This window comes from Phodopus roborovskii, unplaced genomic scaffold, assembly GCF_943737965.1.
Source record: "Phodopus roborovskii unplaced genomic scaffold, PHOROB, whole genome shotgun sequence".
Classification (NCBI taxonomy): domain Eukaryota; kingdom Metazoa; phylum Chordata; class Mammalia; order Rodentia; family Cricetidae; genus Phodopus; species Phodopus roborovskii.
In genome coordinates this window covers 16385062-16410195 of record NW_026126585.1, presented here as the reverse complement: position 1 = coordinate 16410195, position 25134 = coordinate 16385062, and the positions used below count along the sequence as shown (strand labels likewise).

The 25134-nt window shown below is 48.2% G+C and overlaps 1 protein-coding gene across 2 annotated transcripts in view; it reads right to left on the bottom strand.

The window, feature by feature from the left end:
• Positions 1-13491: 13491 nt before the first annotated feature.
• Positions 13492-25134, bottom strand: part of Pik3c2b (phosphatidylinositol-4-phosphate 3-kinase catalytic subunit type 2 beta) — a 41880-nt gene continuing 30237 nt past the window's right edge. For both annotated transcript variants that reach the window (XM_051203919.1, XM_051203920.1), the window contains exons 22-32: positions 24964-25100; positions 21553-21722; positions 21118-21274; positions 20689-20798; positions 19588-19789; positions 19001-19125; positions 17988-18105; positions 17175-17256; positions 16735-16841; positions 14837-14965; positions 13492-13695 (exon numbers count right to left, since the gene is read on the bottom strand). In XM_051203919.1, coding sequence (XP_051059876.1) covers positions 13507-13695; positions 14837-14965; positions 16735-16841; positions 17175-17256; positions 17988-18105; positions 19001-19125; positions 19588-19789; positions 20689-20798; positions 21118-21274; positions 21553-21722; positions 24964-25100 — 1526 coding nt within the window. In that variant the 3' untranslated portion in view covers positions 13492-13506. The remainder of the gene's footprint in view (positions 13696-14836; positions 14966-16734; positions 16842-17174; positions 17257-17987; positions 18106-19000; positions 19126-19587; positions 19790-20688; positions 20799-21117; positions 21275-21552; positions 21723-24963; positions 25101-25134) is intronic.

The following is a 25134-nucleotide window of genomic DNA, read 5'->3' as shown; positions in this document are numbered from 1 at the left end:
TGGTTTCTGGAAATTATTATTATTCATAATCACCTAGTTTCTGAAGAATGGTGTTATCCACAACAACAGTCTGAACTGTTATGGGTCATCCTGTCCATAAAGAAAATGAATAACTAAAATATGGGACTCATAGCAAAAAGGGAAAGACAGAGAAAACAAGAGCCTCTGCCAATAGATACAGATAACTCCCTGACTGGGAAGTACATTCTCCCAGCCGCTCAAGGACAAGGCCACTGAGCCCGCTGGCTGGTTCTTGAGAAAGAAAAACCCCCTAACCTTGCAGGTGTGCTAAATCTCTGTAACCTAGGAAACCTTACTAACCATTCCAAGTTTTGAACTATCCCATGACCTTGCTTTTAGGCCTAGTGAAAATACTCAATTCTGCTCTCGAGGTCCTCAGTCCTCTGCCCCTGTGTGGTGTATGACTGTGGACTCCAGTGCACTTGGAATAAAAAATCCTCATGCTATTTGCATCAAGACCGCTTCTTATGAGTGATTTGGGGTGTCTCCTTTCCTGAGTGGGAGCATGAAGATCCACTCTCTGCAGGTCTTACAGTATTATCTAGAAATTCCTTCTTTACTTCTTTTAAAGTGGAGTCATCAGGATGAGCCCTGGTCCAATTCACAGAATACTTATGAAGAAGAGAAACTGGACAGACATGTGTGCACACACAGTGCACACAGAGAGTCATCCAAATGCTGCAGACCCAGCCGAACTGGATTTCCTTCTTGCTTCACGTGGATTGCTACTGTGCTGGACACGGGGTTTGCAGAGACACCCCCTCCCCCATACAGGGCACTGACCACTGCCCAGATACATTAACCAAAATAATTACCAACTTATGTCTAAAATAACTACTGTGCTCTGCCAGAAAAGCACATTTCCAGGTTACTCTGACCTTCATCTAACTTCGATGCATCTTTGCGGTGTTTTGCCTTTAAAAACTTCATCCTGAGTTTGGACACCAAGTGTTGTTCTTTCGTTGCAGTTATAAGAATAAAGGCTGGAGAAGGGTGGGGGGTGGTCCCCAGTGAGGGTCCCCAGTGAGTGGGGTCCCAAGGTAAGGGACCACGTGGGAGAGCACAGCAGGTTCCATAGCAGGTGAGGGTGGCCGAGGCGGAGGGAATAACACGCCAGGCAGACGGAGCTTCAATGAGGAGTTTATTTAGAAAGGGGAGTGGGGGGAAGGGAAGAGACATAGACACACCGGGAACAGAAGAGGAGAGAGGGAGGGAGAGAGAGAGAAGAGAGAAAAGAAGAGGGGTAGCTGGTAGCCGACCGAAAGCAGGAGGGGGGGGGGGGACAGAGAGAAAGCCAGAGAGGTATAGGTACTGTGTGTGTGTGTGTGTGTGTGTGTGTGTGCGTGTGTGCGTGCGTGCGTGTGTGTGTGTTAGTAAGTGGGCTTGAGTTCCTCCAATGGTGGGTTATGATGTGGAAGCGTAGGCCAAATAAACCCTTTCTCCCCCAACTTGCTTTTTGGTCATGATGTTTTATCACAGCAATAGAAACCTCAACTAAGACATCTTGTATCAGCCTCCTGAGTGCTAGGGTCACAAGTTTGAATCACTATGCCTGTCTCTCCTACATATTTAAACTCATCTCTGGATTATATCTAATGCCTGATACAATGTGAGTCTGTGTCAGGAAATGAATGATAAAAAAATTTATATACATTCTGTACAAATACATATTCTTAAGTAATTATTTTCCATCTTGCTGGCTAAATTCAAGAAGACAGACTCTGAGCAACTTGGGGAAGGCTGTGTTTGTTTTCATGGCTGCCTGCCTTGCAATACTGTGAACTCCTTGGCTTCATCCACACATTTGGTCCTTTGAGCAGCCACAGTGTCTGACTCCTCACCTGACCCTGAGAAGGTCACTCGCCAGTGTTGTTTGTGGAAGAAGGTGTTCCAACTAGCAGGATTTCCTCACAGCATAGAATACTATACAGATTTCTTTTTTTCTTTCTTTTTTTTTTTTGGACAGGGTTTCTCTGTGTAAGCCCAGACCCCTGGCTGTCCTGGAACTCAGTCTGTATGTGGGAAGCTGTCTTCAAGGGGCTGCAGTCAGATCCAGCCTACTTGTCCCCGTGGCATAGCTGAGAGGGGGAATATGGATTGAGAAAGGTAGGTAGAGACATTAAGAAAAAGGCAGAGACACAGGATAGAGTCTGGAGGGCAATTCAGTCAATACTGAATTGAATACCTTAACTAAAAAGGGGAACATAGTATCTCGTATAAGGAACAAACAGACTTTCTTCCTCAATTCTCCAAGGATTTGGTAACCATACCTTAGATTCAATGTCTCCTTATCTGGCCTTGAGGGTCAAGAGTAATCACACCTCATATCAAATTTGTTTTTATTTAGATAAGACACCCAACGCCAAATCAAACATCTTACTGTAGCCATGCCTTAGACCTTCAGGTCTTATTGACTTACTAAGGACAGTTTTGACTTTGAGCCAAGATGAATCGGAGCCATCTTAGTGGGCCCCGACATCTGTAGACCAGGCTGGCCTCGAACTCACAGAGATCTGCCTGAGTGCTGCAATTAAAGTTTGCCACCACCGATGCTTGGCTATGTTTCATTTTTCAAATCCACACTAATCTTTGCCCCACAAACCTCAGTGTTGGATGACTTCACTTTTTTATTACCCCTTTCAACTTCAAAACCCAGCCCTGTGGGCTTCCTTATGACTCTGCTCTCTGGGGACCTCCCTTTCCCAACCCCAGCTCTCTCATTTTCACTCCCTTAGGAGGGTTCAGATTTCTACCCCACTTGGCTAAGAAATATCCTTAACTAAGACTCACCAGATTCGAGTTCAAACTTTTAAAAGCTCCACAGGGACATGTCCACAATGGCTGAAATGCCACAAAAGCACTTAGAAACAGAGAGTAACACTTTTTACTGTTTACCGAAGACAATTCCCTTGGAAGCCCCACAGAATCCCCATGTGTGAAATCTGAATATCCACTGGCATGATTTAAAGACTTCTGGGTAGAGTCCTTGAAAGGAGCCACAATACCTCCATCTTGGGGCTTACTTCTGGGCCACAATTCTGCTCTAAGAGCTGAAAACTGTCACATACCGCAAGGGATGTCCTCTCTGGTATTATAAGTTAGGACTGTAAGCTTTTTTTGAATGCAAAGAATTGTCCTAATCAGGTACCTGATATAGGACCCAGAGCACATTTCTAGAAGCATCCCTTAAACTGTATTCTTTTTGCAAATGATGGCAAGCCATGAGGGAGCACCAATACATTCAGCCTTTCAGCCTGTGCTTGTTGACAGAACTGATGACGCATATCCACTTTCCCAGGCTGATGTCAAGTATATTAAGACACTCTGCAACTACCAACCATCAGGCTAATTTAAGAGGCTGTTGCACAGCCAGGTGCTGGTGGCACACGCCTTTAGTCCCAGCACTTGGGAGGCGGAGGCAGAGGCAGGCGGGTCTCTGGAAGTTCGAGGCCAGCCTGGTCTACAGAACTACTTCCAGGACAGGCTCCAAGCTACAGAGAAACCCTGTCTCAAAAAACCAATAAATAAATAAGTAGAGAGAGAGACTGTTGCACGTTGCTGAGGAGAGCTAGCACAAGATTAAGGGATAAACAAACCTGTTGCAGTTGTGGTCAGGGTCTGGCCCTTGACAACCCTAACAAACTAGGCTTGACCTCCTGTCCTCTGGAGAAGACAAGGCAAAGGGCTTTATTCAGTGTGACGATGTGAGCAAGAGAAACAAAGAGGCCCAGTGGCCCCATCTTTAGGGTCTTGGCATGAAAGTTAGGTGTTCTTATTATTTATTTTTTTAATGTGTGGGGGTGTTTTGCCTGCATGCACGTCTGTGCTCCATGAGTGCCCTGCTGCCCATAGAAGCCAGAAGAGGGTGTCTGATCCCCTGTAACTGGAGTCATGGGGCCTGTGGAAGCAAGTGTTCTTGACCGCTGAGCCATCTCTCCAGCCCCTAGGTTTTGGTTTAAATAGACAGCAAAGGTAGGGCTGGAGAGATGGCTCAGTAAATAAGAGCGTGTATTGTGTGTGTGTGAGAGAGAGTGTGTGTGTGTGAGCGCGTGCGTGTCAGAGTGTGTGTGTGTGTGTGCATGTGTGTGAGTGTGTGAGAGAGAGTGTGTGTGTGTGTGTGAGACAGAGACAGAGAGAGAGAGAGAGTCTCATTTTGTGGCTCTGGCTAGCCTGGAGTTCTCTATGTAGACCAGGCTGGCCTTGAACACCCAGAGACACCTTCCTCTTCCTCCCTAGTGCTGGGTTTAAAGATGTATGCCACCATACCTGGTCATACTGCTCTTGTATAGGACTGAATTTAGCTCCCAGCACCCACATTGGGTGGCTCACAGGTGTAACCCCAGCTCTAGAGGAGCTGACAGCACCCATGAGTACATGCTCATATCTACACACAGACTTTTTTTTTTTGAGACAGGATTTCTAGCTGGCTTGGAAATAGCTCTGTAGACCAGGCTAGCCTCGAATAGAGATCTGCCTGCCTCTGCCTCTGCCACTTGAGTGCTAGAATTAGAATCTGCACTACACACAGATATTTATGCACAGAAATAACTTTTAAAAGTAAGTAGATCTTTAATAAGAAAGGTGTGTATTCCTGTCATTTTGATGATTTTGTAGTGTCTAGTGTTTTTAGTTCTCCTCACTTAACCAGTATATTAATGCTGTTTATTTTGTTTCCTGTAGTTTTTAGAATGTGTTTATTCTTCATGTCAGTCTGAATTTTTTTTTTAATATCCCCTGTAGGGCTTGCTTAATAGCCATAAATTCTTTTAGCCTGCATTTCTTATGAAAAACTATTCTTTCATTTCCCTCATTTGTGACTGATAGTTTTGCTGGCTATACTCGTTTTGGGTTGGCACTTGTGGACTTTCAGAGTGTGAAGTGCATCACTATTATTTTATTTTCTATATACACAATTTATTTTTATTTCCTGTTCATTGGTGTTTTGTCTGCATGTATATCTGTGTGACAGTATCAGAAGCCCTAGAACTGGAGTTATAGACAGCTGTTATGTGGTGCTGGGAATTGAACCCAGGGCCTCTAGAAGACCAGCCAGTGCTCTTAACCACTGAGCCATCTCCTCAGCCCCATTTAGTTTTTTGTTTGTTTTGGGTTTTTATTTTTATTTATTTATTTTTTGAGACAGAAGCCCTGACTGTGAGTTCCAGGACAGCCTCCAAAGCCACAGAGAAACCCTGTCTCAAAACAAACAAACAAACAAAAAAAAGTCAAAAAATAAAGCTGTGACATGTGAGTGTATGTTTGTGCTTGTCTGTCAGTGTGGGTGTGGGCATGTATTTGATATAGTGTGCATGTGGAAGGCAGCAGATAACCTCAGCCGCCAGTCCTCCCTCACCTCTCTGCCTTGTTTGAGTCAGGATCTCTCTTTGCTGTTGTCCGGCCAGGCTAGCTGGCCTGAGAGCTTGCATAGACTCTCCTGCCTCTGTCTCCCATCTCTCAATAGTGCATGCTGGGATTACAGATACCTGCCTTACTGCACCCTGTTTTCACATGGGTTCTGGGGGTCCAAACAGGTTCCCACACAAATGCTTATACCCTCTTACCCACCTCCCTAACCCCCGTTCCACCATTGAGTTCTTAATTTCAAGTTTAGGTTTCCATCAGTGTTTCTATCACTTAACACTGAACAGGGAGTTATAGCTCCCAGAGGTTCTTTCCAAGTCAAAGGAAATTCCAGAAATATCTAGAGTTGCTGGTCTCTTGTCTGCAAGAACAGGGGTAAGTAGACGTGCCTTCCTGACGCTCATAGATCCAGTTCTGTGTACAGCTCCTATAATTCCCCAGCTTCCCAGGATGAAATACAAGCTCGCCTCCTTCTCTCCTGTGAGTGATGTCCCTGCTAACTTGAATGCAGACGCCTCCACAGATGGTCCCAGACTCAGAGTCTGCAGGGTTGGTCTCTCTGAGCATCACCTGGTCTGTCTTAACAACATTCAGCCCTTCTCAGACTGCTGGTCCTGAGTGCATGGATTTCACCAGGCCAGTAAAGAAGGGGCAGTCCTTCAGGTAGATATAATGCTCCTTGAGGTCCTCTGAAACCAACGAAGCACAAACCCTTTGGTTCAAAATGCTTGATGATCTCTCTGATGAGCCCCAGCCAACCCCGTCAATCAGGCTTGATAGCAACAAAGTTGCACTTATTGTTCGCCATAGCAACAAAGTTGCACTTATTGTTCGTCATAGCAACAAAGTTGCGCTTATTGTTCGTCATAGCAACAAAGTTGCGCTTATTGTTTGTCATAGCAACAAAGTTGCACTTATTGTTCTCCACGATCCCTTTCACAATCCAGGTCTTTAATTCCAGCTGTAACTCAAGCTCTTTGGAATTTTATCTATGCTGTTCTCATTGCTGACCATTACTGTGGGTACTATGGGAGGCTTGAAGTTTAGTCTTGGGGCCCCATGTATTGCTTCTTAATTGGGGTAGTTGAGGTAGTGCCTGCTCAGCTAGGGGCAGGTGTGTTTCTGATCTCACCAGTGGGTGATTTGAGAGAGGGTTAGATTGTCAGCGTTGGCAGGGATGTGGCCTCTGACCTGAGGAAAGAGGCAGGTGTACCTTGTGGGTATGAGCCTACAGAGGTTAAGGAATTGGAGGGAGGGGATAAGACTCTGGAGATTAAGGAGTCAGGGCTGGGAGGCAGTGGATATGTGGACTCTGAGATGCTGGGGGACAAGGTCCATGTAGGTCTTGTAATGTTAGGGAGCAGCGTGCTGGGAGGCAGGAGATGTGGCCTTTGACTGGGTGCAAACTCTGTTCAGGTCCTGAGATACTGGTGAGTGAGCTGCTCATGGATTCTATACATTTGGGGTTAGGGTACCAGAGGGAGGGAGGGGGATATGGCCTCTGATTTGGGGAGTGTGTTCCACTTGGGTTCAAAGGTCCTGGGAAATGAGCTCCAACTGAGTCCAGAGGGTGGAAGATAAAGTTTCTAACCTGGAAAGCTGGGCCTGAGGTTTTCTGAGGAACTAGGAAATGAGTTCCACCCAGGTTAGGATACCAGAGGGAGGAGGTGTGACCTCTAATTTGGGCAGCAAGTTTTTCCCAGGTCTTGAGACCCAGGGGGTGCTCACATATTCCTTTTTGTTTGTTTGTTTTGGTCTTTTGAGTCAGGGTTTCCCTTTGTAGCTCTTGCTGTCCTGGAATTAATTAGCTCTGTAGACCAGGCTGGCCTCAAATTCCTAAGTGCTGGGATTAAAGGCGTGCACCAACAACACCCAGCTATGCCCCAAAAATCTTAATCTTTCCTGTAATCCTCCTACACAGGAGCTCTGATTGCTTTCTCTACATTAAATCCTTAAGGTTTCTACAATAAAAATCCCCTTTAAAACACATCCTCTGTTGTCCATCGGTGTGTTCCCAGTTTTTGAGACAAAGGACCCGGAACCATTGACTCAATGGAGGTTTTGGTGACTATGAATTTACAGCAGCTTAACCTTCGGGTTACACACACTTGAGACCAGAAAGTCTGTCCTTTTCAGGTGCCCCCATCTCCCCCATTTCAGGGACAAGGCCATCATCTACCAACATCTTTCTGCATGGGAGTTAGGAATTTGTGTTTTCTAGAAGCCTCCATGGGGCAGCAAAGAACCAAGACAGGAAACTGGCCCAGTCATGACCACCCAGTAACCATCAGCTGCCTAGTGATGACCTGGGGGTTCCCTGGGGTCTGAGACTCACAGTACCAGTTAGGGGTGTGCGTTGGAGACTGGGAGGTAGAGATGGTGTAGGCAGAGCCTGGTGTGTGCGTGCTAGATGCTGTGATTTTCCTCCCAGCAATAATAAAGGAGACGCCAGAGAGTTGCACAAGGTTTGGTGGCACATACCTATGACTCCAGCTTTGGGACAAAGAGGCATGAGGATTTCTGCCAGTTGGAGGCCAGCCTGGTTTGTGTAGTGGGTGGAAGTAAACAATGACCAAAGTGGCCATTGCAGAAGGAAACATGAGAGTGGACAATGGTAAACGAGCCATGGCCAGTCCGTTTAAAAATAAATGTCCCAGGCCAGGTGGTGGTGCCACCCACACACCTCTAATCCCAGCACTCCAGAGCCAGAGGCAGGTGGGTCTCTGTGAGTTTGAGGCCTGGTCTATAAAGTGAGTTCCAGAACAACCAGAGCTATATAGAGAAACCCCGTCTCAAAAAAACCAAAAATGGTCCTAAGAGCAGAACAAGCTCTAGTTTTCCGGCAAGCTACTCTGAGCCAGACCAGATGCAGACTCCTCAGAAGCTGTTGACAGAGAGCCCATGACAGAACGGACAAAAAGGCGAAGGCAACCAGCTCTGGTGGCTCCTGAACACAAAGGTCTAGGGAGAAGGACAGGGAGCCCAAAGTGGCTTCTGGGTGGGAGGGACAGGGGCAGAAAGGAGCCCCCAGCCAGCAAGAGGGGTGGGCTGGAACCTTCCCCTGGGCTAAGAGAAGCTGGGAAGGTGGGCAGGGAGCAGTCAATCTTAAACTGGGGCCAGGGAACCAGGGAGAGACAAGAGAGATAGGGAAGGAAACGGGAAGTGAGGTAAGGAGGGAGAGGGACCTGGAACCTCCTGGAACTTAGGAGGAGCCTGCTTTTCCTAAACCCTCCCAGAATTTGACCTACTTTCTGTTACCCAGGGAACTCAATCATCTTCCTGACATTCCTGTTAATCATCAACTTGACAGAATCTATAATCACCTTGGAGATGGGCCTCTGGGAATGCCCGTGGAAGATAATCCTGATTGATGTGGGAAGACTCAACTTAATTGTGGGTGGAACCTTTCCTAAGCAGGAGATGCTAGACCGGTAGAGAAATCCATCTCAGCCGCAACACTAGCTTCTCTATGCATTCATTGCTGTTTTCTGACTGCAGACTCCACTCACGACCAGCTACAAGTCCCTGTGGCCTTGACCTCCCTATCATGACGGACTGTACCTTGAACTGCGAGCTAAAATGAACTCTTACGTTGCTTTCCTCGGTATATTATATCGTAGCAACAGACAAATGAAAGACAAGCCCTTCAAAGTGCCCATCGCTGGTCAACATGGATACCTACCTGATAGAGGTCTGGATTTCTTCCTTAGTTACTTTTCTGTTGCTGTGAAGAGACACCGTGACCAAGAAAACTGTTGGGAGAAGGTGTTAGCTTTCAGGCATTTACACTGGCCCACTCTCAGGGGCCTAACAGGACAATCAGCAGCAGCAGCAGCCAAGATGCAACACTGTACCTGCTGGAGAGCACTCCCTATGCGCATGCGCTGCATGCTCTCATGAAAGGCAAGCCCTTGGACTTTCTCTCTTTCCTTCCGCTCTTACGCTGAGGCTGCCTCTGCAACTCCCTCCATCATGAGCTTTGTTGCATGGTGTAACTCTATTGTGCTTCTTGGCTCCAATCCACCAAGGTCGCCTTCCGCTGCTAGACTTTTTATTACATTGGTAAGGAGACACGTACAAGGCCCTCCTGGTGACTTCCCTGCCCGCTGGCGTCCAAGACCCACTGGAACCCTGTACCCAGTCCTACAACAGGCTCACTTTCCAACTAAACGATCACCGAGTTTGAGACTTCATAAGAGGGTTAGAGTTGATGATCATCATGGTTGTGGAATGTTAGAACTAGGCAAAGATGTGTTACATTTGTTTATGCTGCGGAATAATACTTGGATGATGTAAAGATGTATTACCTTTGTTTATTAGTGCATTTATTAACTAGGTAAAAATGTGTTGCATTTGCATTAATTAAATAAAGTTAACCTGTGCTTAGAGAGGCGGCATTAGCAGGAGCTGGGAGGAGCTTTTGGTTTTTCGAGGCAGGGTTTCTCTGTTGGTTTGGAGTCTGTCCTGGAACTCTCCTTGAAGACCAGGCTGGCCTCAAACTCACAGAGATAGGAAGAGCTTTTTTTTTTTGGGGGGGGGGTAGGGTCTTTTTGAAACAGAGTTTCTCTGTATTGCTTTCTTTGAAGGCTATTCTAGAACTTGCTCTATAGACCAGGCTGGCCTCAAACTCAGCTGCCTCTGCCTCCAGAGTGCTGGGATTAAAGACGGCCACCTGGCTCAGAGAGGAGTTTTGTTTGGGGCGTTGTGGAAGGGAGTGGCTTCCAGGATACCAGCAAGTAGAGAAAGTTTCTATTCTAATTCTCTTGAGTCCGAAGGGTTTCACCCTGCCATTTGAATATTGCGGTTTTTTATTAGAACAATAGAGATTTAGTTAGAACTCCCCCCAGGCTACTGCACTAGCAGCCAGGCCTTTACTAGTTTACAGCACATCCCTGCAGCGAAGGTAAAACCCGCAGGGCATGGTGTGAAGCATGGTAGCCGGCACAGTGCTGGTGCAGTTGCCACCCCAGCCATGTTTTAAAACAAACATTTAAATGTATTCTTGAGAAGAAAGTTAGGACAGACTGATGATCCTGACATGCTGTCACTCATCATCATTAACCTAAAATGTATATGCAACGGAAATACACTGCGTGGTCAATTGCTAAATATTCTGCCAATTTTTAACTATGGCTGTTCTGAATCTTTTATTATTCACAGTTTTGATCCCTCTCTAACAATTTCAAAAACACTAACAAGCACTTTCAAACTAGTTTTTCTTTAACTATTCATTCTCCTCTGTTTTTTTTTTTTTTTTTCTTTCCCTTTCAGAACTTGTAGCCCAGGCTAGCCTGGAACTCCCTCCAAGATGATTTATTTATTTATCATGTATACATCATTGAAACATTGCACCCAGGACCATATCATCTTGTAGCAATCATGTCTGGACACTAGGAGCAATTTATTTTTTTCAATTTACTTTTACAATTCTCTGTGACTTTGGAGCCTGTCCCGGAACTCGCTCTGTAGACCAGGCTGGCTTTGAACTCACAGAGATCCACCTACCTCTGACTCTGGAGTGCTGGGACTGTATTAAAGGCATGCACCACCACCGCCTGGCTCAGTAGGAGCAATCGATAACAATTTATGGGAATGCCTTGAAAGACTCCAGCTGTGACCATAAGAGGTGCTGTCACACCTTGACCAAGACAACTTAACTATGCATACCTCCCTCTATTTTGACCTAGGGGTCCTGTCAGGACCCTGAAGATGAACTTGGGAGGGGGGGAATGGGTGTCACAGGACCCGTTTATATCTTTCCAGTGTGGTCACACTGCATAAACCTTCTCTCCCTTTAATTGACATGTGGGAACAGTGGCTGACCCTAACCTGTCAGGCCGGCTGCAGCAGGGTTTTTGCCCTGAAGCTTTGGTTGCGAGCTGACAGTTGTAAAACTGTCCCATGTCTGCACTGAGGCACATAACACCCCTCCCCCTGGATGTTTTAATCCAAACATTCACACATCAACCAATCTTCAGTAATGGCAGCTTTGTCTTCTCAAATATCATTTATTAGAAAATACAATCCCAGAGAAAGTAAAGACACAAGGGATGTGGGAAGAGGGTACAGTACGCAGACCTCTTTAAGTCAGGGGCATAAAGGGTCAAAATAAAAAGAGCTACAGGGAAAAGCCAGTAGCTCATCTATGGTCCAGAATCTGGAAGGTCCCACTGTCTTCCCTCTCTGGTCTCCCACCTTTAGTAGTCTCCTTGATGCTTGGCATTTTAAAATAATATTAAGTGTGTGTGTGTGTGTGTGTGTGTGTGTGTGTGTGTGTGTGTGTAAGCTCTGGCCACCCTGAAGGTCACAGCGATCAAACTTAAGTGGACAGGGCAAGTTCCCTTACTCAGTGGCCCATCGCACTGGCCTGGCATTTCTAATTAAGAATAAAAATAAATGGATGTGGTGGCTCATGCCTGTAATCTTAGCACCTGGGTGGTTAAAGGCAAGTAGAGTAGGTCAAGGTTATCCTCATCTACACAGGAGTTTGAGGCCAACCTGGGCTACATGATACCCTCCCTCATAAACAAAAGCAGAAGCAAAACAAACATAAAGCCTTTCTTGCTTTCACTCGGCCTCAGTGAATGGAGCTTTTCTCTCTCTCCGGCAGTGGGGTCACAGGGAAACTGTCCATGGTGTCCTTGCTAATGCTTTTCCCTTAGCAAATAACTCCTGCTTTTAAAAGTTCATTGCCTTTAATCTCACCCCTACAGAGGCAGAGGCAGGCAGATCTCTATGAACTCGAGGCCAGCCTGGTCTGCATAGTGAGGCCCTTTCTCAAAACAACAACAATGAAAAAGTTAAATCTACCCCTCACTTTTTAAATAAAACAACTCTTTGGAGAGAAACCCTAGTGGATTTTAAATTCATCGGGTGGGCTAGGGAAGTAGCTTGCTGGGAGACTGTTTGCCTGGTACTCAAAGGCTTTCATCCCTAGCACCACAGAAGATGATAGGTGTTGAAATAATCTCTTCGTTTTCTAAAGAGTATGCTGCTCCAGTCCAGCCTCCTTTGGCCAGGAAGATAACCAGAAGAAACAATTGCACCGACCATTCTTTCCAGCCCCCTCTGCTGTGGACTGGGCGCCCTTTGTCTACATACTACATCCTTTGTGGCCCTACAGGACGAAATGCCATTTGAAGTGTGACAGAAACAAGGTTTGGGAAAGAAAGTAGTAGAGAGTGGCCATGATGAACCTGCCCCCTACAGGCATAGCCTAGAGCTGAGGGTCGGCAGCATTGTGTCCCATCAAACAAGATGGGGCATAGAAGCAACCCAGTGTATTCCCCAGGACCCACAGAGGGCGGAGAGATCAGAGGGGCAGGTGGGAGAGGAGGATGTTAGAGTCACTTCCAGCAGGGGAAGAAAAGAGAAAAAAAGAGCATGGGTCCCTGAACATAGGTCCTTGGCGGAACCCTGACATGGAAGGCCCTTCCTTACACACGTATGTATCACACTGCTCTCCTTTGGAGGCAAAAATCACACGGCCCAGCAGTCAATGAGTCCTCCCCACCCTTCCCCAGGGCGCCTGAGAGGGAGGATTTCACCGAGGACCTACTGGGCCCCTCCCCAATATTTCCTATAGCTAGAAAACAAAACCCAAAAAACGTCCTGGGAAAAAGTCCAATAAGAACTTTCATGATACAAAAAAAAAAAAAAAAAAAAAAAAAAAAACAAACCCAAATAGTCCTCTTTTGCTTTCTGAGGCATGGGATGCCCCTCTCACAAAGCTTCCTGTCCCACTTAGGACAACAATACTATTTCATTTTTTAAAAATAAAAATAAAATATCCACCCACCCTCCCCCAAGTGCTACTTCATAGAGCCCGCGCCCCACACACCCCCAAAGCAGACATTGCTCCCTTGACACAAGGTAAACTTAAAACTGCGGCAACCTCACGGCTTCCAAGGGGCTGTTCCCCACAACCAACCCGAGTGCGGTCGGCTGGGGAGGGGGCAGCGGAGAGCACTGGACTCTTCCAGCCCCCCGCCGCCGAGGTCAGGTCCACATAGACCATGGGGAAGGCCACTCAAGACTCTGCCCCTTCCTAGCAAAGGAGTCGCAGGGAAGAGACTTCTCCCCCCAGCTCTGGGCAGCAGCTGCGGGTCTGGGCCATGACTGGGCTCATAAGGTTCCATGACCTCGAGATCCCAGTGCAAACCAACCCGTCTTCTCCTGGGCCAGGTCCAGCTCCCGAAGGCGGATGTGCACCTCCCCAAGGAGCACTTTCTCCCAAAATCCTTGCTCACTGAGCACGCTCAGCTGGAGCTCCCGCTGCTGTAGGTCTCCCTTGGGGATCCCATCATACACCAACTGCAGACACGGGCATTGGGAAGAGAGGGAAGAGAGGAAGGCCGTGAGACAGGGCAGGGGAAGCCCTCGGGGATTCTGAAGGGATAACCCAGTCCCTAGGTTGCTTCTTTAAGAGAGGGTAACGCATAGCCCAGGCTGGGCAATCCTGCCTCCGCCTCCCAAAGGCTGGGATTGTTTATTGGAGCCTCTGGTCTTCCTACACACAGGGCCAGCAGATAGTAGGGCCCAAATCCCATCTTGAGAATCACAACCCTCAGGGTTGTGCTTTCACCACAGAGGGGCAGGGGGTACATAGGGTTAGGCTTTGTAAGTTCATGGGGGCTCAACAAACAGTTCAGTGGTTGCTGTTGGGCTGGAGAGGTGGCTCAGAGGTTAAGAGCACTGGCTGTTCTTCCAGAGGACCTGAGTTCAATTCCCAGCAACCACATGGTGACTCACAACCATCTGTAATGAGTTCTGGTGTGTAAGTATGCATGCAGAACACTGGCAGAACACTGTATACATAATAAATACAATCTTAAAAAAAAAAAAAGTAGTGGCTGTTGCCCAGCCTGGTGACGCACACCTTTAATCCCAGCACTTAGGAGGTAGAGGCAGGAGTAGTATCTCTGTGAGTTCAAGGCCAACCTGGTAGTTTTCAAGACAGTCAGAGTTAACCCTGTCTAGGGGGAAAAAAAGGCACTGGCTGCTTTTTCAGAAGATCTGGGTTCAAGTCCCTACACCCATCATGGCAGCTCACAACTGCCTGTAACTCCAGTTCCAGGGGATCCAACACCCTCACAAAACCAGGGGATTTATACACAAATAAAACCAATATTAAGAAAAAGAAAAAGTGCAGTCCATACGGAAATTCTCAAGGCCACCACTGAAGGAAAAAAGCACCTACATGAACAAGGATGACTTGCTCCACTACAATTAATTTATAAGAAGGGATAGTTTCCTGTCAGGTGTAGTGTGGCTCAGGCCTAGAATCCCAGGTGGTGGTGGTGGGAGCATCAGGAATTTTGAGGTCAGCCTCAGTTACATATGAAGTTTGGGCCTCAAGAAACCGAAAATATATGAAGAATTAAGAAGCCGTCCGCCAACCCCTGTGCTACCCAGGCCCACCCGCCCCCCATCCCGTGACCCATTTCCCACACACCATCTCATTGTAGGTAGGGTTACAGGTCTTCCGGGCCACTTTGGTTTTCCTCTTTGTGGTCTTCTGAGGGTCGGGAAGGAGGTAAATCTTTACGTAGGGGTCAGGGTCATTGCCATCTTGGAGCGGTTGCTACAGTGGAAACAGAAGATGAAGATCCCACAGTGCCTTCTACTTTCTAAGCATCCCTGAAGACACACTCTGATCCAGATTCTCCCTCATTCGCCCCCCGGCTTTTTGTGGTGCACACCAAATCTTTTTATCAGCTTTCCAGCTCATTACATGCTGATAAAAAAAGATCTACCATGATTCCATTGAACACACACACACACACAATTTTTCAGTTTTAACTTTTTTTTTTTTGAGACAGGGTCTCTCTCTCTCTCTACATAGCCCTGGCTATCCTGGAGCTCACTATATAGACTAGGCTGAACTTAAACTCACAGAGACCCATCTACCTGCCTCTGCCTCCTGAGTGCTGGAATTAAAGGAGTGCTTGGCTTGTAATACAGTTTTAAGTGAACGCCACATCTCTCCAGGCATCTCTTCTCCATGCTGTTTTGCCATGTGGTCCCTTTTAAGCTCTACCGGGTAGAGATATGAGTCAGAGAGGAGAGGTTGCTTGTTCAGTCTGCTGGCTCCTGGTTTACTCAGGTTGACTCAGTTCTAGTTTCTGGTTTTAGAGCCTGGGTCCAACCAACCCGTGGTCTCCAAACTCCTCGTCCCTAAGTCAAAGCTGAGAGTAGCATTTCATGCCTGGAACCCTAGGGCATGGGATGCTGAGTCAGGAGGACCCCCTTGTGGTCGAGGCCAGCTGGGCTACACATGGAGTTTCAGTTCCAGGTTAGCTTGCGCTAGATTGACAGTCTGTCATACCTAAATGAAAAGGCCCATCCATCATTCCCTGACCCTTAAATCAGAACACTGCACATTTACCCAAAGACCTCTAAGGACCGAAGCCAAAGCCTTACTATGCACCCATTGGTGCCTGGGCCCTTCACTCTGGGCTGTAGCTAATGGGAACTAAGTAGTTCTGGAGTCTGCGCACTAGACCTAACCGCTCCCTTGTCTGGACAACCCTCTCCCAGATTCACACAAGGTGTTTCCTCCCTCCCTTCCTTAGGTGTTTGTACAGATCACACCACTGAGGTCTCCTCTACCCCTGATGCAAACGTGTTTCCGCCTCTGCTTATTTTGTAGGTTCTCAGCCCACTGACACACCGTTCATATTCCCTTGTCTACTCTGCACTCTGCCCTTTCTAAGTAGACTGTAAGCGCCCTGGGCACAGCTGTTTTTGATTTCTCAGGTATCAAGGGCTAACGTATTGGTAGACGCTAGATAGCGTTTGATGAATGAATGAGTAAGCGCTAAAAGAGTGTGAACATGAAATTAAGGTTTGACTCTGAAGTACACGTTTCTGTTGTCTATGGCCATACCGCCCGGAACGAGCCCATTCATGATATTCTTAGAACCTGTGCCAAAATTAATTATATATCATCTTGACTATGCCTGAAGGGAGTTCAGTGGCTGCCTTGTCTAGACTTACCTATCTGTATTTACCTATTACTATAACTAGATAGCAAGCCCCTAGGCCTCTCTTTTTATAAAACCACAATTACCATAGCAATAGCACTGCTCAAAAAGGCAAGTGTGTCCCATGGATTGTCTCAGCTCATCCCCACAGCAAGCCCTGGAGGGAGGCACCACGCCATCTTATAAAGAGGCTCTCAGTACTCAGAACGCGAAGCAGCTGTGCCTGCGATCACCTGGGCAGCCTGTGGCAGAGGCTCAGCACACATCTGTGGTGACTGTCATGATGCGGGAGCAGAGAAGGACTGGCTCACCCAAAAACCAGCAGCAGAAAGACGAAGGAGCCGATGAGGGCTGTGCCTGCACTTACCAAGCCCCGAATATGCATCACCATGATGAAAAGTTTGTTGTTTTTGTAGGAGACGGACAGCTTCACCTCCCCACCGACCTTCCCAACGGGCCGGGCCCACGTGCCATCTGTAGGGATAAAGGGAACTGAGAAAGATCCTCAGGCCACAAGTGCCTCTGCCTGGTGCCAGGCAGATGTTTCTCCTTCCTTCCTAAGTCCTGCCCCAGCCTGTCAGGATTCTGATACCCTTGTGGTGTGGAACGTAACATCCAGTTGGGCTGGGACGAATTTGTCACTAAATAAATACCCATCCCCTAGGGAACTCAGAGATACAGCTGTGAACACCACAACCTGAGTGGAAACCCAGAGTCCCCAGCAAGCAAGCAACTGAACAGGAAGGAAAGTTGACAAAGAGGAGGTGATGTCCTTCGGCAGGACCGCCACCAGGAAGGTACTATTACCTGAGGACTTTGGAACTGGGCTGGGGCCTGAAGCCTTCTCATCCCGGGGCAGGGGGTGGAAGAAGGTATATACCAGGTCACACTGGAACAGACCGGAAAACGGGGCCACTCTTCAGTAAGACATGACCCAGGAAGGGCTAATTATATTTATACACAGACACACACACACACACACACACACTTTTTTTTTTTTTTTTTTTTTAAAGAAAAAGTAGCCAATGATCAGGTGGGTTGGGGAATAAATTACTGTAATCTCAGGAAGAAGACTATTCGAGGCTAGCCTGGTCTGCAAAATAAGTTCTTAGTGAGAGTAAGACCACATCTGAAAAACCGAAATAAGCAGGGAATTGGTGGCACACACCTGCCTTTAATCCCAGCACTTGGGAGACAGAGGCAGATGGACTCTGTGAGTTCGAGGCCAGCCTGATCTACAGAGCTAGTTCCAGGACAGTCTCCAAAGCTATACAGAGAAACCCTGTCTTGAAAAACCAAAAAACCAAACCAAAACAACAACAAAGTCAAAATAAGTACATTAAAAAAAAACAAAAAACAAAAAACAGGCCATTTCAGGTCAAAAGCAGTCTATTCTAGTCTACTCCTGTCTTTTCTAGTTCCCTTTCAACACACCTCCTTGGGGAGATAAGACTGAGTTAGCGTGCCTTTCTCTGGAGAATGTTTCTAATAAGCACCATGAACCCTGGGCTCTGTAAGCTTCAGTAGAGCAGGTGCTGGTCATCAGCCAGCCAGGCAGAACCCCCATCCCCATCCCCACCACTTCACTCCCCTCCTCTCATCCTCCACCCACTCACTCACCTCAGCCACCTCTGGGGCTGCATGAATCAAGTGCCAGATGTAGCCATTTAGCTCCTCCTTCCGCCGGTCAGCCCCTGCCTCTCCCCGGGAGCGGCCAATCACAAAGCGACTAGGAAAGCTAGAATGGCAGGCCGGAAGGGACGTTGGGATGGGGAGCGAATGTGAAGATTTTAGACACTTCATTCGCATTTCTATTTACCTGATCCTCATTTCCCAGCTGCTTCTCTGGGGGACCCTTGCCTCCCTGACTCCTATACACACACACACACACACACACACTACACACGCGCACACACACGCACACACACACACCACACACACACACTCCCTGGGATCCCAGACAATGCCAGCATTTTAATCATCAAGCATTTAAAGACCTGTGGGTACAGTTCTGTGGCACTGACATATTCACTTGGCTGCATAAACGTCACCAGACGTCATGACGGTCCAGACCTCTTCATCTCGAACAGCTAAAGCATCACACCTGTCAGACCTCAACAACCGATTTTGTATGCGGTCTCCAGGACTCTGACTACTCTTGGGGACTGCAATAAGTAGGATCATGTCATTTTATTCATTTATTTATTTATTTTCTTGTGACTAGCATATTTCAGTCAGGCTCATTTGTGATGTAGTTGTCAAAGTTCCTAATGTGTGTGTATCACACTTTATCCATTGGGGAAAAATGGTATAGTTCTTTGATAAGTTATAGACTTTGAGTCATGTTCAGATTCACCCAGTGCCCGATTTCAGCTCATCTGGCTTGCTTTCTGGCTACTGCTTCCACGTTTTGTTTTGTTTTATTTTGTTTTCTCCAAGGCTAGAGCAAGGCTGTTGGGATGGTTGGCAATAACAGCCAGCAGGGGGAGCTCTTGCTACCAATCCCACTCCCTGGCAGGGTAAAGCGGGTAGAGCTCCTGTTGGGTTCAAAGGGTCCTTTCTGAATCCTTTCTGAAACAGTCCAGCTAGGTACATGCTCCCTCAAGAGGATGGGGGGTGGGGGTGGGGAATACCTGGGCAGGAAGGAAGACGGGAAGAGCAGACGCAGCTTATTGTGCAGCTCCTGGAACTCCTCAAATGTCCTCTGGATGTAAGTTGCCTCATGAACATTCTCTCGCATCACCTTCACCACATATATCTGCAAAGGCCAAAACTCAGAGTACACCTGCCTGACCTTTTTGTTTGTTTGTTTGTTTTTGGAGACAGGGTTTCTCTGTATTGTTTTGGAGATTGTCCTGGAACTCACTTGTAGACCAGGCTGGACTTGAACTCACAGAGATCCGCCTGCCTCTGCCTCCCGAGTGCTGGGACTAAAGGCATATGCCACCAACGCCCAGCTGTGCATGTGGTATTTCCCAGAAGGATAAAGGACTTCCTGACTGTGGCTCATGGGACATGTGACTCACAGAATGACAAACCAGTTCAGGTCTCTGAGCCTATGCAAGTCCCTTATGCGAGGGAACTCATCTGTCTCGGATTATTCCCAATGCAAGAACCTTGGTAAATCCCAGGGCCCACTGCGCAGGTGTGAGCAAAGACTTAACCCCAAGAAGATGGGTGGACAGGAAGCAATGAGGGCCAGAGAGGAGCGAACCCTTACATAGCCCTTGCTGGGATGGAAGACCTTCTCATGGCGGCAGAGAAAAACGTCAGTGATGCGGCCAGAGCTCTTGAGAGTGTGTGTTCGGGGAGCGAAGGAAAGGGTCAGCCGGTCGTCGGAGCCTGTGAACTTCATCTGAGCCAGGTTATGGATGAAGAAGTTGAGTTTTGTGGCTACGCTGCCCAGGCTGGACTCAATCAACCTGTTTGTGTAGGATGGGAGACAAAGGTTGTAAGCTCGGACCCAACCTCCCTCTGCCTTGACAACTATCCAGCTAGATATTCCTTAAGTCCTGAGATTTGGGGGGGGGGTAGGGTGAGGTGAGGGTACACAGGGTCTCACTATGTCACCCAGGCTGGCCTCAAATTTACGGTGACCCTCCTGTCTCAAGCTTCCTAAGTACTAGGATTACAGGTGTGTGCAACCCTGCTCACCCTGAGCCCTGAGATTAACCACCAGATCGAATTATGTTCCCAATGTAATGCTCTCATAGAGCGTGTGATTGACAGCTCTCTCATGCAGTTTGCATTTGTGAACCCGGAGTTTTTATGCCTCCTGCCAAAGATACTCCAAACAAGGTAGGAGGAGGGAGGTTGGGACAGCAAATGTCTAAATAGTACTACCAAATGGAATCCCAGGACCACCCTAAGCACCACTCAAAAAGGCTAACTGCTAAGCCACGTCTTATGAAAGCAGAAGGGTCTGACCAAAAGAGCTAAAAAATATCATAAACTGGGTTATGGGGGGTGCACACCTTCAATCCAGCACTTGGAGTGCAGAGGTAGGCAGATCTCTAAGTTCAAGGCCAGCCTGGTGTATAGAGTAAGTTCTAGGACAGCCAGGGCTACACAGAGAAACCCTTTTTTCTTGATTTTCTCCCCCCCAAAAAAAAAATAAGAAGAAGAGAACAAGAGAGAACCCTAATTATACATATTGCTCCAGAATGCAAACAGGAACAAAATTATTACCAAGGCAAAACTAGGCTAGGAGACCCAAGTCCTGTTCCCTGCCATGTGGGCTAAGTCTTTCCCACTGCCCAGCCTGCTTCAGCCAACCTAGCAGCCTGTGGACTACTTGGGTGTGGTTTGCGCTGGGTATTACCTTGTGAAGTAGGTGGTGGCATTGGCCTCTGTGTCCTGAGGCCTCAGAGCATCATACACATACTTGAGGTCCTCTAGGTCGGAGAGCTCGGGGATTCCACAGGACAACATCTAGAGAAAGGAGGGCTTCCTGTAACAAGAGTCAAGCATGGCTTCCTCTCGACCCTGAGGCAAGGTTTTCTATACTAGGCTCCCCATGACCCTTTGGAGTTACAGACAGATTATGTGGGCAGTGGTTACAGGGCCACAGGGACTGAGAGGCAACATGAGGACATCAGGCATCACTGTTCCTAGTAGTTTGGGGTCCCTGCTTTTAGGAGAGGCAGGTAACACAACTGGATCTTCAGGAATCCTCTGGAACAATCCGGGGCAGTCTTACAGATAGAGCCAGGGAATAAGAAGGAGGGCCACAGAGAGATGAGCTCCTCACCAGGCCCAGAAGGTTGAGGAAGAGGTGGGTATGCTTGCGGATGAGGTTGTAGGCTTGGCAGCAAAGGTCAACAAAATCGTGGAATCGGCTGGAAGGCTTGTCACCCCCGTTGATGACATATGCCATGTCCGAGGTGAAGACAAAGGGGGCTCGGTCCCTGGGCCAAGGGAACATATAGGTAAAAGGTCAATATGGAGAAGGAAGGACACCTTGTAAGGTCCACCCCTCATCACATGTTCTGACCTGGGAGCTAATCACACTTTCTCCCAGAAACCCAACTGGGTTCCTCGCTGATGCTCAGGTGCCTAGCTGCGCCTTTGCTCGGCCCTCGGCCCCTCGTCATGTGATCCGCTGGCCTCTCTTCTTCAGGGCTGCCCGCCCGGGGCAGAATGTTGTGCCCCAGCTCTGAACCCCTCCGCACAGGAGGCCCCTCACCTCTTGATGTTGCCGAACATCTGCGCGTGGCCCAGGAAGCGGCCGAAATCTATATGGAACATGTGTCCGGTGGTCTTCAGCATGATGTTGTCATTGTGTCTGTCACAGATGCCCAAGACGTATGTAGCCACACAGCATCCAGCACAGGAGTAGATGAAGTTCTCCACAGCCTGGGAGAGTGGAAGCAGGTAGTGGGGACCACGGGCAGCTCTGACCTTGCTCTCTCACGGGAGCTCTAGCAGCACCCAGCACCTGCCTGCTCATCCTCATTGTGTACCAGAAACACCTTCCATCGTCCATGTATCCTGAAGTAGATGGCAGGTTCATGTCTGCAGACATCTGAGGGTGTGTTTGGGGTGGGGTGGGGGCTGGAAAGACGATGGACATGTGGAGTTCGGATTGGGAGGCCTTAGTGGACAGAGAGGCTAGTGCTTAAAACTTTTCCAGTAGGTTGTGGTAACCCTGACTCAAGTCTGGCTACTGAGTGTGTGGACCAAGGGCCCCTGACCCTGCGGTGGAATATTATTTTAACTAGGCACAGATGTGCTACATTTGTTTATGGTGCAGATACCAACTGTGTCACCGTATGTTCCTCTCATTTATGCTGCGTTTGTTTAAGGATGCAGGGATGTGTGTTTAACTATGTAAAGATGTGTTGTATCTGTTTCACCTTGCCTGCCTAAGGTACCTGATTGGTCTAATAAAGAGCTGGACAGCCAATAACTAGGCAGAGAGAGAGAGACGGGCGGGGCTGCCAGGCTCAAGGAGAAAGAGAAGGACACGCGAGGAGGAGGAGAGAAAGGAGGGGCAGGGCACACCCAGGGCAAGAGGTCAGGCAGCGCAGGCCAGACACAGAGAAGCAGTGAAAGTAAGCTACACAGAGTAAGAAAGGTAACCAGCCCCAAGGCAAAAGGCAGGTAAAGAGAAATCGGTTAATTTAAATTAAAAGAGCTAGCCAGAAGTGTGCTGAGCATTCAAAACCAAGAAGTCTCCATGTCATGATTTGCGAGCTGATTGGTGGCCTAAAAGAAAAGGCCTGGTACACGACCCTCCTTCCTGTCCCAAATACCACTCCATCCCAGAGTGCTTGGTACCAGCTAGATGCTTACCTAAGTAAAATCACTGTATCCCAAAGAAGAAGCGCTCAGACAGCTTCACACTCCCTGCACTGCTTTGCACTTGAAAATCAGACATCTCTATTTGGTAAAATGTGTTGGAGATATTTTGGGGCTCAAGGGGCGGGAGGGAGGGCTGGGGTAAGAGCACTCGTGCTATAAGCATGAGGTCCTGAGTTGGAATCCCCAGTACCAATGTAAAAAGCTAGGTGTGGCCTTGCCTGCCTGTAACCCCGCTGTGGGGGGGGGGGGGAGACAGGCAGAGTCTATCTGAGAGCTCACTAAGCAGCCAGCCCAGCCAAACAGCAAGTTTCCAGTTCCTCAACAGACCCTGCCTAAAGGCAATAAGGTACACAGTGGCCGAGAGAGACACCTGATGCCCCGCTTTGGCCCGGGCATGCACACCCACAGGTGTGTGCACTTAGCCTACTCCTGTGGGCTGCTGCTCACCAGCAAGGGCAACTCTCTCCCCCCACCCCCGTTGGGCAGGTATGAACCTCAATTTATGCAGGATCCTCCTGCATCTCACCAGTGAAACATGGGTGTTGTTTGCTTAGCATAGTCAAGTTCTTTTCTTCTAGGCATTACCATAACAAGCTACTAGTACTATGCCTCATTCCTACAATCCCAGCATCCAGGAAGCTGAGGCAGGAGGATCATGAGTTCCAGGCCTGCCTGAACTATGCCAGAGTGAGGTCTTGTCTCAAAAGCCAAAAGGGGGAAAAAATGAACAAAGTTAGCGTCTAGGTATGTTCCTGCTTGTTGTAGACACTCCCACGTTCATTATGACTTGTTGGGACACGTGCATGGAGTAATTACAATTCCAACACCTAGCACAGCGCTTGTTATGGGAAGCGTTCAACACCTGAAAAGAACACGTTAGCATAAATAGCGTATGGGTTTGGAGGAGGGAGAAAAGAAGCAATAGTCCTCTCCAAGGCTGAGTCTCATGATGTAGAAGGAGCAGTTTTTGAGGCTGAGGAAGCGGAAATGGCTTCCTAGGCCAGAGCTTACTGTCACCATTGGAGCAGGCCAGGCTGTGATGTAAGATGGACTTATCTGGCAGGAGCTTCTGGAGAACCCAGAGCAAAGGTGAGACACGAATGGCTGTGGACTTAAAAAGTGCCCCAAAACCAGGCAGAGGAACCATAAGAAGCTGGTGACCGCAGCATCCTACATTTACTGATAGGAAACATACAATAAGCAGGTCTCAGGAGGACACTAAGCTTCCCCTCCATGGAGCAGAGATGCAATTGAGGAATCCAGCCAGCCAGGGCTATAGAGGCTTAGGCTGCAGGGGGAAAGGGGCTAAAAGAAGGGCTATGGAGGCCTCAGTGCGTGAATAGGGATAGAGGACATAACAGAGGGCATTTTAGTCGAGAGTGTGTTAGTCAGAAAGGGCAGGGGCTGGACATTAAACCCTGGGGACCACAAACTTATCAGGGCCATTTAAGACCACTGGCCTCACATCCATCAGGCACACTCTGGTTATAATTTGGCTGTCTGCGTGTCTTCCTTCAGGAGTGAAATGCACTGATCGACACGAATTGGTATTTATATTCCCTTGAAGCAAGCCTTATAGGAAATAACATTCTGGCACTTGTCTGTCTGTTTTTGGGACAGAGTCTCATTATGTAGCCCTGGCTGGTTTGGAACTCACAGAGATCTACCTGTCCCTGCCTCCCGGGGGTGCTGGGATTAAAAGCATGAGCCACAATCTGGTATTTTTTTTATCGGAACCTGTCCCACTTCACTCTCAGACCACCAAGGCCCCACAATGCCTGGAAGCTCGCCTTCTTTCCTCTAGTCAGGGGCCAGCCGGGCCTCTCTGCTCTCCCATCAGTCTCATCCCCGGCCTCAACCTTGGCTTCAAGGCACAGTCTTCTTGGAGCAAGGCATACACCTGACTCATCGTCACAAAACAAGCAAACACATAAATAAAATGGGGCTCGGTTAGAATGATAGCCAAAGCCTCTTCTTGCCATCTCAAATTCACTGGATCCCTCTGAGTACAAGGGGAACTAGCCAGGATCCACAATGAGGACAGATACAGGCAAGCTCTCATAAGCTGCCCCACCCACAAGGTTCTCTGACCAATACCGAAAGATGCTGTTGATTTACAACAGTCATCTGATCCATCTCTAGCTGCACAGACGCATCCGTGCAGCTAGAGCTTCAGAAAAGCTGAGCTGGCTCATCCGTGTGCGCTCAGGTCTGGTGGTGGCAGAGCCCCATGCCCCAGCCGGGCACACTGCCCCAGCTTTGGGCTCCTGAACCCCCCCCCCCCCAGCCCTACCTTTTCATATTCATCCTCTCCAGGGTTGTGTTTCTGTAGCCAGTCGGCCAAGGGACGATCCCTGAAGGAGCCGGTGACCCCGTGCTCCACCTGGATCTTGCGTAGTGTCTCAGCGTTGGGTATCATCTCCACCATCCCTGAGAGAGAAGGGGTCGGACTCACGCTTCGGAA